Source organism: Gobio gobio (assembly GCF_949357685.1).
Source record: "Gobio gobio genome assembly, contig: scaffold_200, whole genome shotgun sequence".
Lineage (NCBI taxonomy): Eukaryota > Metazoa > Chordata > Actinopteri > Cypriniformes > Gobionidae > Gobio > Gobio gobio.
The window spans coordinates 8,903-22,055 of NW_027645647.1; the positions used below are offsets into that span (position 1 = coordinate 8,903).

The 13,153-nt window shown below is 39.6% G+C and overlaps 1 protein-coding gene across 1 annotated transcript; it reads right to left on the minus strand.

The window, feature by feature from the left end:
* Positions 1 to 979: 979 nt before the first annotated feature.
* On the minus strand, positions 980 to 12,746 carry LOC307122448 (uncharacterized protein; the record flags this gene model as incomplete). Its single annotated transcript, XM_079846430.1, has 9 exons — positions 980 to 1,670; positions 1,749 to 1,957; positions 2,042 to 2,182; positions 2,351 to 2,493; positions 3,425 to 3,579; positions 3,683 to 3,876; positions 4,523 to 4,625; positions 11,956 to 12,139; positions 12,544 to 12,746. 9 exons carry the CDS (start codon positions 12,744 to 12,746, stop codon positions 1,476 to 1,478), a joined length of 1,527 nt encoding a protein of 508 aa, XP_079702556.1. The 3' UTR covers positions 980 to 1,475.
* Between the last annotated feature and the right edge of the window lie 407 nt (positions 12,747 to 13,153).

Consider the following 13,153-nt stretch of genomic DNA (forward strand, 5'->3'; position numbering starts at 1 on the left):
TCTGACATGCCAGAAATTCATTCGACCATCCGATTGCCGATCGGGAGAGGTTTATCGCGTCTCGTTTCCCCCTGTACACTGCACAAACACCTCACGACAAACGACGCACGATAAAGCTGAAAATCGGCCCGACCCAAAAAAGAGTCGCACGAGTCAGAGTTCGGCTCAAAATCGGATGAAAATCGCACAGTGTATGCCCAGCTTTAAAGAGGTGTCATTTGGGTTTTAACAACGTTTTTAGCTCACAAGTTATTGATCCGGGAAGTTCAAATCTGTGAATACATTGCCAACTACTGAACTCCGAACTAAGCACTGACTGTATTTATTTATACTTAAGCGCAAGTTCAAAATAAAACTCTAACCGCTTCATTGTTGACATACTGAGCTGTTTGAAACACTCACAGCGGGACATTATTAGCAAATATCGCGAGGGAATGCAAAAGTTTTGCGTCGGGATGCAAATATTTTTGCGAGGGAATGCAAAGTTTCTCAGGGAACGCAATTGGTTATGCCCCAATTTTTTATTTGAAAAGATATCATATGAACACTAGTGTTGTCAAAAGTACCGATCGCGATACCAATTCGGTACTGAAATGTAAAAAATGTGACGCTTTGACACCTCTGATTGGCCATTGTGCTCACGTGCTCATCAAATATGTCTGTGATTGGCCACAATGACCAGCGCTTCAAAAACATGTTGTAAATATACATCAATGATGCTTTTGACAGAGCGCTTACACAGATACACACAGAGCGTTTGAATGCAGACGCCTATCAGTAGACCGCTCTGCTGGTATTGCCTGTAAGTGCAATACTCCCACTGTTTAGTGCAATATCTTCTAAACTCAGGAGATATTTATATTTATATCTATTCATACTACTCACATACTGTAAATATGTTTATAATCTGTAAATGTTTATTCTGACTAAACGTAACTGTGACCTAATCTTTTTAAGCTATTTTCATATTTTTATTCTTAGAATTTGTATTACTATGTTGTTGTTGTATTTGTATTGTATATGTGCACTGGAAGCTTCAGCACCAAGAAAAATTCCTTGTGTGTGCAATCACACTTGGCAATAAAGCTCTTTCTGATTCTGATTTTGATTCTGGTCGCCTCCTTGTGCTTTCAAATGCTCCCGCTTTCAAAACACTTACAAACACTTCCATGTGCTTTCAAACGCTCCCGTGCGTTGATCATTGTAGCCAATCACAGACACATCTGATGAGCGCGTGAGCACAATGGCCAGTCAGAGGTGTTTATGATTCCAGCTCAACGGCGCTCAAAGTGTCAATTTTTTTACATTTCAGTACCGACTTGGTATCGCGGTCGGTACTTTTGACAACACTAGGTTAACTAGCTCCTGTGTGAAAAGCCCTATAGTTACAGAAAGATCAGATCAACATGACAGGTCAAGAGTTTATATGAAAGAGAGCAGAAGCATCGCAGCAGAAATTATTTTCTTTTTAGACCTCACAGCATAATGGTTGGGCCGGCAGTGTTTGTTCTTATATTCTTTAGTTTCTCTTTCACACTCTCATACTCTTTCTCCCACTGTTCTTCAGACAGAGATGAAGGACTGATCTCCAGAAACCTGTAGGCTTCATTCGACTGAATGCTAAGGATTTTGTTGGCCTTCATGCAGCTGGTGCCAAACTTTATCCATTCCTGTTCAAATGACATTCAGAGGTCAGAGGTCAAAATCAACAGCAGAACTTTAGAAACATCATTATAATCGTCGTTTACCTCTTGAGCAGCATCTATGGACTCCAGGATCTCTATCTTCATATCAGTGAGTTCTTCCATCCAAATCTCCCCAGCGAAGGTCCTGTCCTTCAGAGTGTCCAGCAAAGAACCCACTTTCTCCCAGAACTTCTGAAGCTGAACCAGAGTTTGCTGGATTCGAGACAGACTCTTCTGGACATCATCAAGATGTGCGAGGCTGGGCATCTGACCTGTGATGTCGGGTACAGAAGTAAACAGATGAGCAAAGCCAATATGAGATTTAAATATAACAAGATAACACTGAAGTGTCTCACCATTTTCTATTTTTAATTTGGCCAGCTCCTGCTGATTGTCCATCAGCTGGTTCTGGATGTCCCACTCTTGATCTTTCAGACGTTTCTGTGCTTCAATGGTCTTGGATAAATCAGCATGAAGGATTCCTATCTGATATTCATCTGAAGTGGACATTATTCTTTTGTAAATGTTACTCATAGTGTCCATAAATGTCCAAAATATGTCTGTTTGCTGCATATTTTCTTTTATGCTGCTGATAAATTGATTTATCTCAGATTTTTTCTCTTCAATCTTTTCTTCATAGTCTTCTATCTCTTTCCTGACTTCACCAAGGTTTACTTCCAGACCATCCATGATCTTCTGAAGTGCCTCCATCTCACTGGTTTGTTCCTGCTGTGCCGTCTTGGTCTTTTCCTTTACAGTGATGATGTCACTGGTCGATGCGGCTACATCTCTGTTATGTTTCTCATACCTGAAAAAATATTTCATTTTAATCATCAGTTATGGTTACTGGACAATATGCAAGTATTTCATTTGATAATGTTTTCCACACTACATTTAGTATTTGTGTCTTGTTTCCAGTCTAAATATTCTTAAATCAAGATGATTCTACTAGATAAGTAAAATGACACAAGATATTTTTTCTTGTTTTCTGGAAAAGAAAATCCAAATGAAGTGAGTTTTTGCTTCATTTTTTTTGTTAGCAAAATGATGTAAGAATAATCTTGTTTCTGATTGAAATCTTGTCCTATCCCAAACAGAAATAAGACTATGTTTCTTACCCCATTGGCAGAGAATTTAACTTGCTTTACAACAGACTGGATTTCCAGACAGGATGAGATTATACAAATAATGAAGCAACACACTAATGTGAGTAAAACATGATATTTGAAGGGCTCGCGCGTATGTGTGTGTGTGTACGGTTCGCGCTTATATCCACCGATTCGGTGGGCCAAGTAATAAAAAAATAACATTCCAATCAATCGCGGGTGGATAAGAGATAAATCATTGTGTTTGTTTGATAAAAACGTTTTGCGATCCCTGTGGCCGATTCATTCCGGTTGCCATTTTCCCACATGCTTCAAAACAATCCCTCATGGTGTACTCACGGGGAGCCGAAGCTCATTAAAAATACAAATCTTATCCAATCATAGCCGTGGGTGTTTTTATGAAAAACAGAGAGTTCCATGAGAGAGGCTCAAAACTAGGGTAGAAAATAGCCTATTACTTATTCATTATGATGTTTCTGAATGTAAAAAACACATGCACGTTATAAGTTGACCTCAGACAACAGTATAAAACATTTTAAAAAGCCAGTTCATGACCCCTTTAAGAATTTTTTGATATTCGGATGGGAAAAGAGACACAAAAAAAATTTTTTGTAGTGAAATTCATTTTCTTACCTGTTCACAAATGTTTTAACATCCTTTATGATGTCATTGATCCATTCTTTGGATTTTTCTAGGAATTTCACTGCTAACTGTGGTTTGTTTTTCTTCACAGCCACCTTCAGATTGGGCAGCAGCGATGTAACAAGGTTTTCACTGGTTCCTACGCACTTTAAAGACAGAAATAAGAGAAAAGAAGGGACATTTCACTGTTTGTATCAGGAACCAAAGTCTGGATTTAATAAAGCTGTTGGAGAATGAACATGGGAAAACCTTCAGCAGAAGAGCCTCAGAGGATCCGAACAGCAGTTGTGTTTCGAGAGCTCGTTCTCTGAGCAGACGCTCCAGCTTTGGGAAGTTTCCCAGACACAGGTAAGAGAGATGATAGAAGAGAGCCGTTTGCTCCGCAGACGAGAGAAGCTCCTGGATGAACTCTGGACTCTGTGTGAAATCATTGTCGAAAACCTCTGAGATACAAAACAACCATAGTGAGTCATTTGGTTAATTTCTTTTAGGTTAGCAACACTAAACAAGTAGTTTGGTATTTTCTTCATCACGCTAACAAGACTAATGTTATAATTATACTCAAACTGGAAATGCATTCAATTAATGGTGCATATTCGATATTGCACACTCACACTAAGGTACATCTTTAGAAATGCTGTCAATTAAAAAAATACTGAACACTTTTGTTTTTGCCCCTAATTTGCATGAGCTGAACTCAACGATCTATGAACACAAAATGCCTATTTCTCTCATTTCAAATCACGTGCTCCCTGCGTCAAACGCTCAATTCGCGGTGTGTCATTCGCGCCACCGCATTCGCGCAAATCGTGCCACGTCTATTCATGTTTGTGCATTGACTTAACATGTAAATCACTCGCGCTTAACGCTTGATTCACGTCTGGTGTGAATGCACCATAAGGCTGGCCACAATAAAAGGCCACTCTAAAATGTGCAGTTTTATCACACAGCTCAATGCCACAGATGGCGCAAGTTTTGAGGGAGTGTGCAATTGGCATGCTGACTGCAGGAATGTCCACCAGAGCTGTTGCCCGTGAACTGAATGTTCGTCTCCAACGTCGTTTCAGAGAATTTGGCAGTACATCCAACCGGCCTTACAAACGCAGACCACGTGTACCCACACCAGCCCAGAACCTCCGCATCCAGCATCTTCACCTCCAAGATCGTCTGAGACCAGCCACCCGGACGGCTGCTGCAACAATCAGTTTGCATAACCAAAGAATTTCTACACAAACTGTCAGAAACCGCCTCAGGGAAGCTTGTCCGCATGCTCGTCGTCCTCATTGGGCTCTCTGGGTGTAACTGACTTGAGTGGGCAAATGTTCACATTCGATGGCGTCTGGCACTTTGAGGTGTTATCTTCACGGGTGAATCCCGGTTTTCACTGTAAAGGGCAGATGGCCGACAGCGTGTATGGCGTGGTGTGGGTGAGCGGTTTGCTAATGTCAACGTTGTAGATCGAGTGGCCCATGGTGGTGGTGGGGTTATGGTATGGGCAGGCGTATGTTATGGACGCATATACGACAGCGTGTTTCTGCCAATATCCAGCAACTTCGCAGCCATTGAAGAGGAGTGGACCAACACCCCACAGTAAGGTGACCAGATTTCTGAAATGGAAACCGGGGGAAATTTCCTATTTGAGTGGTCAAAATACCACTAAAATCTCATTTGCTATTATATTTTATTTAAAAAACGGGGACAATACTTTTTAAAATGTTTTTGTTGTTGTGGGCTCTCTATATTACTATTAACAATAATAATAAACAAACAATAAACGCACCCGCAACAAACAAAAAAACAATGAAAATTGTTTTATATTTATAGTTCAGATCTGTGTAATCACTACTTTGCGACTGGGGAACTTTTGGGGGAAAACAATCCTGCACCCTGTTAGACCCTGTTATAAAACACATACAAACAGTACTTTAACATTAATAGTTAGTATGTTACTACCTTGAAAACGATAACGATGTTCCTTTTGATATTTGACGATAATGGCGCTCTGCTCTCGGTTACATTCTTCATGAAGTAGTAGCGGAGCGCGCGCGTCCAAGTAAAGTCAGCGTATCTCACAGCGCCATCTGCTGGTGACAATAAGCACTACACGATTGCTCCTATAACCAGCAGCTGCTGTATTTTGGTTGGGCGCTTTTTTGCAATATATATGCGGGTTGTTTTGAACGAGCTGTAAAACGGGGACATTTCCGGGGACAGAACACCAAAAACCGGGGACGTCTGGTCACCCTACCCCACAGGCCACAGTCAACAACCTGATCAACTCTATGAGAAGGAGATGTGTTGCACTGTGTGAGGCAAATGGTGGTCACACCAGATACTGACTAGTTTTCGGATCACCTGGACCCCCCCGACCCCCCAATACAGTAAAACCGCACATTTTAGATTGGGTTTTTTTTATGCCCAGCCTAAGGCACACCTGTGCAATAATCATGCTGTCTAATCAGCATCTTGATACGCCACACCTGTGAGGTGATGGATTATCTTGGCAAAGGAGAAGTGCTCACTAACACAGATTTATAATTTTGTTCAGTGTAAGTGCAAGTATGACACATACACCAACAATATATAAATGTAGGCCTTCATGTAGCGTTTACTAAAATATTTTTATATGACCCTTAGAACTTTGTTCTGTCGTGTTCAACATTTGCAATTAAAACTTCATATAAGAAATTGAAACTCTCACCATTGTCATCAGCCATCATGTTTTTAGAGAGTATACAATGGTGAAGCCTCTCACTGTGTCCAGAAGCACAAAAGAAAGACAACATATAGAGTGCCGAAGTAATGACGTCACTTTGTAGGCCAACCCGGAAGTTAGCGGCGCATGGGTTCCCTCGATCAAAAAGCCATTCATTTTCCCCATAGACTTTTGGAAAATCGCAAAAAATAAGATCTGTGTTCAACAAAGAGTAATGACCCTTACACGTTTTGTCTACCAAGATAATCTTTACAAGTTAATCCAAAATGTATACATTTTGAAGCCCAAATAAAGCCGTCAGATATAAAATGCTAACGGTAGGCTATAAACGGACTACAGCACACCATGGTCGCGGATCAACGTCATCATCAAGCTTCCTCAAACTTTATTTAAAAGCACGCTCGCTCATTATGATCTGCGCTGTGTATGAAGAACACTTATCCACTTTTTCATGAGAAATATTGCCCATTCGTTTTTTCCAAAAATGTTAGAAACTAATTTTGTTTATGCGTGCCTCTCTGAGATTTATCTTTTGTTAATGCTTTTTTCAGACAATATGATTATCACTGTGATAACATTAAATGACATGAAACACAACCCAGTCTCGTTTTGTTAAATGCAAGTTTATGTATGATCAATAATACAAAACGTATAATAAGCTACACATGAAATAAAGCAAACAATTCAGTCAAACATTCAAAATCAGTGCTAGTCGGCTAACTTACAACGGTAATGTACAGTTATAGCCTAAAAATAAACAAGTAATGAAACTTATCTTTGCACTCAGCCTAAACGATTCGCCAGGGAACAAATTATAGATCCATGAGAGCAAATATGGGCCGTTAAATCTCCACAAGACTAATTATAGCTGGAGACGCCACAGAGACATCAGAGCCAGCGGCAGACGTCAGAAGGACTAGCCGAGGAAAGTCAACTCTCGCCGGCTAAACAAGCGCTGACCGCCGCTGACTCACTGGAGCTCACAACTCCGATAACACCAGATAAAATGTTTAAATAGGCACTCTTCTTATAAATAAACCACAGATTTGAGCTTTAAACAACTACATTATCGACTGAAAAAGTCTTAAAACTTAGTTTTGTCACACATTAACATTTTAACACAAAAAGACGTGTAAACACAGCCCATGTCATCCATTTCTCAACGAGACAAACATGTGAAGAGAGTAAACTCCAAATGTTCAAGCATCCAACTTTGCGCGAATAGCGCGATTTATTCACGCCACATAGTAGGCTGAAACGCGGGCTAGTGAGAGATTGCCTGTTTGTCACGATGACGTCTAAAGTCCCCGCCAAAGGATGTAGTCCCTTTTAGCAACTTGTTAGCAACCATCGTTTTTAAGACACAATAAAGTCTTAAAAAATCACAAGCAGGTTATAACAAGTGTGTTTTATGTCATAGATTAAAACGTGAAAATATATAGAGGCTTTGTTAACCACAGACCTTATTTCAGGCGATTTAGCAAAAACCCATTCAAAAAACCCATAGACTTTAGGGCGAGGGAACCCATAGGGCTAAAATGCTAACTCACTTCCGCGTTTTGGCCTACAAAGTGACGTCATTACTTCGGCACTCTATTGCTTATGATAACATCACATGATATCAACATATAAACAAAATAAATGTCAATTTAACGCATTAAAGACGGTAATATTTTTTTCAAACAAAGTTTGTGGCACATCTTGAGGCTATTTGAGTGGCATGTGCCACTGAATGTTAATGATAACTAGAATGTACATTTCCTGAAGAAAATGTGAGTAGTGCTTGCACGGGCGAACCCGGGTGAACATTTGACCAAGATGGCGGCGCGAGTAGATCGCGAGGCTCAGCGTCTCTCCAGATTCTGCAATTTTGCGGTATTTTTCTTGTTCATCTCGGGTCTGTTCGTACAGAACAGCTGTGCCTTGACATCGTACACCCGTTGTGAGCTTTTGGATATTGGTTTGCGTGCATTTTGCACTACCATACCTTAACTGGATTATGCTCATTTGCACTGCCGACTGTATTTATAGTACCAAATGTTTACACTTGCATTTTGCACCGTACTTCTAACTGTAGCAACCACTTTCCACTGCACTTTACACTTTTTTTCGGATAGCTCTGTCCATAATTTATTGCACTACCATAATCCACTGATATTCCTCATCTTGCCAAACATATTACCGCATACCTCTATCTGTAAAATTCTGTTTATAGTAATAGCCATCTGTATATTATATTCATAGTACATATTCACCTGTAAATTCTGTTTATAGTAATAACCATCTTTATATTATTCACTGTACATATTCACCTGTAAATTCAGTTCTGTTTATAGTAATATCCATCTCTCTATTTATACATATTTATATATATTCAGTACATTTCCTTGTCCTGCACTTATGCAAACATTGTATATCCTGCATTTGCTGCTATTGCACTTCTGGTTAGACCTAAACTGCATTTCGTTGCCTTGTACTTGTACTTGTGTAATGACAATAAAGTTGAATCTAATCTAATCTAATTACACACCCGATCGCTCAGAAAAGATATAGCACATCATTCCTCAATTATCTGCACGATTTGACGCATCATTCATGGGCCTACGTGCAAGTTTTGTGTGGAAGAATAATAATAATAACTATCGAGAAGAACAATAGTGATGCCTTGCTTTCAGCAAGCACCACTAATGAATAATGTTGAAAATATTACTGACTTTAATTTGTATAATTGACATTTATTTTAAGTCATCAAGTCATCTGTCAGTCACTACTGTTATAAAGGCTATTCCAAGTGGTTTAATATGTGTGATGAAAGCCTTACCCATGAATCATGTTCAACAACTATCTTTGTTATGTTTGGGAGGTGTTTCCCTTTTAAGTAATAATGGTCCGTCATTAATAGGTAACTATGCAGGAAGTAATGCAGGACTAATGAGTAGTACTACATTAACACTTCAGCTACTGTTAACTAATATAGAAACAAGCTTAACTAATCAGTAAGTAAGATCGAATTGAGGAGATAGTACCTTGTTAAGTAATCAATACTTACTGAATGAGATTAGCCTCATTAATAACTATTAACTAACTGACAAATTATAAAAAACATTATTGTGTGTCTGAGACGTAATCAATCATATTTTTTAGACTGAATAAATTCAAAAAATGCATCACTAGTTACTCAAGTGTTACCTAGTCACAATGCAGGTACTACTAGTGATCTGGACCATTATTTTAAAGTGAAAATATGTTTTTTCACTTTAAAATAATGGTCCAGATCACTAATAGTCCTTGAAGAGTAGGGTTGGGAACCGAGAACCGGTTCTTATGCAGAACCGAAACTGATTTTTGAAAAATACCAGAACCGCGCGAAATTCCTAAGTTTCGGTTCCGAAAACGGTTCTGGTGCAATGTGTGTGCGAAGCGCTGGAAGCGTATCCGAGTGACAGCCAGTGTTGCCAAGTCCGTGGTTTTCCCGCTTTCTCGTTTTCCACTGTTTCCGCGGGCTGTGTTTCATGTCCGCGGGTTGAAGCGATTGTGCAATTGTGCGGGTTTTGTTGTGAAAACCTGGCAACCCTGGCTCACCTCATCATGAATATTAATTACATTGCCTGCCGCTTCCAGAAGTGCAACGCACGCAGTTCAGCACTGAAAGCCCTCGCGCTACACATTTACGGTTTTGCGTCAGATATTTTCTCGTTGACCACCAGCATGGCGAAGAGAAAGTCACAATTATGGATTCATTTCCAAAGAATGAATGATAATGAAGCAAAATGTAACACGTGAAAAGTTAATAACATGCAAAGGAGGCAGCACTAGCAATTTGACAAAACATTTGCTACAGCACAGAGTGCCTCAGGGCTTATACCAGATTTATAGTGAAAGGCCTATATATATATATATATATATATATATATATATATATATATATATATATATATATATATATATATATATATATATATATATATATATATATATATATATATATATATATATATATATATATATATATATTAGTCAACCGTTGAATAACTAAAGTTCACTGAATAACTGAATTACTATTAAATTAATATACAACTAATTAATAAATATAACTAATAAATATCATTTATAACTTGGTTTTATTCAGAGACAGAGAGATAAAATGTAATAAGACAATTTCAGAGGTGTTCATTTGAAAAACAATGTGTTGCAAGAATGGCTTAATTAATACTGTAATATATGTACAGTACAGGACTTTTTTGACATTGCCAACCTGTAAATAAATTTTAGAGCAAGTAATAAACACAAAATGGATTGTTTGAGTTGCGTATTGTGCCTTTTTCCTTTACCACTATTTGTTTAATAATTTTAATGGAACCGGAATCGGAACCGGAATCGTTAGGCGGAACCGGAACCGGAAAATTTCTCACGATTCCCAACCCTACTGAAGAGTGACTATAGGTAACCCTTGAGTAATTAGTGATGCATTGTATGACCACATTGAGAGTAAAAAAAGACAATTTCTCACATCTCAGACACGTTAATGTTGTGATTAGTAATTAATTAGTAATTCTTTATAATTTGTCATGGTTACCTATTAGTTCTTAGTGATGCCAATCCCATTCTGTAATTATTGATTACCTGATAAGGAACTGTCTTAGTCCTAAATTTGATATTACTTGCTGATTAGTTAAGCTTGTTTCTGTATTAGTTCATAGTAGTAGCTGAAGTGTTAATGTAGTACTACTCATTAGTCCTGCATTACTTCCTGCATAGTTACCTATTAATGACAGACCATTATTCTAAAGTGTTACCAATATATTTAATGACCATCAAATTTGACGAAATTCTGGAAGTGTCAGAAAATTTTACTCACAGTCTTGTAGTAGGTTTTTTTTTTTCACGACGACCATGAAATTCCCTTCTTTCTTCAAGAAAAACCATGATAAAAATGAACACTAGGCATATCTGACAATGCATTACAATCCTGTGTGTAATGCAGCTCACTATCACATTGATTGATGATGTAAAACTCTGGTCAAGTCTTCTTGCGTGCATTTGTTTTTAATGGGTCATGAAACCTCAAGTCTACCTCACAATCTTTTTTTTAAAATGCAAATTAAATGGGCGAGGATGGCTATGAGAAGAGAGGAGTATGTGTGACGTAAGGCCCTGATCAGACAGAACACGTTTTTCAGGTTTAAAACGTGACGCGCACCTCACTGCCCTTTTGGTTGACATTTCTTTAGAAAAGAGCAGTGCGTTTGTTTAGGCAACCCCGGAATCAGCTGTGCTGTCAGTCTAATAAAGGTAACCTTCACCACAATGGAAGTCCCGCCTCTCCATTCATTCGATTGGACAATGGAGAAAAAATGCGAATGACGTCAGGCGTGTTTCTGCCTTTCTAAGACCGTGCATTATTATCCAGCTGAAAACGCAGAATACAATCAGAATGTGGCAGTTGGTTGGTGTTGTATTTGTTCCGCCCCCTCCTCCACTGTGATTGGACGGCTGGGTGAAAAAAATACTTGCTCAGCGCCTCGTTACGCTCATGGCACTCCCATTGAAAACAATTGAATACACCAGCCAGCTGTGTGAAAAAATGCTTTGGTGGACACACGGCCTTAGGGTGCTCCTAGAGCAGGCGGCTAAAGCTTGGTTTATACTCGCTGCGTCTGCGTGGCAAAAATTACGTCATTGCAGAGCGGGCGGTCGTGCATTGAGTGCTCGAGACCCCATTTCGCTTGGCGGTACGAGGCTCACTAGCACGTTCACACTTGTCAGTACGTCGGTGTCTCTGAATGTAAAAGAGTGCTCTACTCACAGCAGTATCCTTTTCTTGTGCGGCTGAAAGTGTGCTCGCATTGAGTGCAGCAGTCTGGTCCACATCGAGGAAGGGCGGAATGGATTCCATGTCCATTAATTGTCCTATACCACCAGAACAATGTGTGCCCATAATTGCAGCTACATCCTGTGAACTCAAAGCACCTGTAGACATCTGACATCGACTGCACAAGAAGAATCATCAGCAGGACTCAGTACTTGAAAGTTAGTGGTAAGTCGGAAGGAATCTTGGACGACTTGATCTACAACTCCATCAACCTGATTGAGACTGGAAAGGTTCTGTCACAAGTCGGTGACTTACACTGGATTGGACAAAAGGTTCCCTGCTCAACGTGTCTACGACTATGTTTTTAGAACCGGGTACACATCTTAAGGTGAAGCTTAAGGAGGCTAGCTTAGCAACTCAGTGTTGCTCACAAGCGTCGAGTCTCGGCTTGGTGAGTATGTAGGTGAGGGGATTATTATCCGTCCAAGCTGTAAAATGACGCCCCTTTAACCAATAATGGAACTTGTCGCATATCGCCCACTTAAGTGTGAGGAATTCTAGCCTGTGAGCTGGGTAATTAACCTGAAAACATCACAGCGTCTTGCAAATGCCACTGGCCTGGCCATAGTGCTACCCTCCGGGATCTGGGAAAGAACAGCACCCAATCCATCGAACGAGGCATCTACAGCCAGTATGAAGTCACGTTCGAAGTCCGGGTTTGCTAGCGTTACACTTGTGAAAAGGTCGTCCTTCAAAGTGTCAAATGCTTTCTGGCATTTGTCCATCCAGTCTGTTGGTAAGAGCTTAACGCGCACAGCCTTTGAGGCGAGTTTCCTCCTTCTTCTATCTCCGTCTTTGAGATAAGATTGAAAAAGGGTTTGGCTTTAACAAAGCATCTCTCTATAAAATGTTGGTAGTATAATACCATACCTAAGAATGATCTGATTTTCTTGTGGCATGGAGTGATTCCATCAGAGTCCATTAAGTCTACTGCTTGAACATCTATGGCCTTTAGATAAATTCACAAATAACCTACCAGATTTATCTCAGTGTACCCAAACACACAAATTAACTAGAGAAAATGACTAGCATGAGCACCATTTTCTCTGGTACATTAGAAATTGTTGCACCGATCAGATTAAAAAAGGTTAGAGAGAAAAGTACAACAATATTACTCACGCTATCAAGAGAG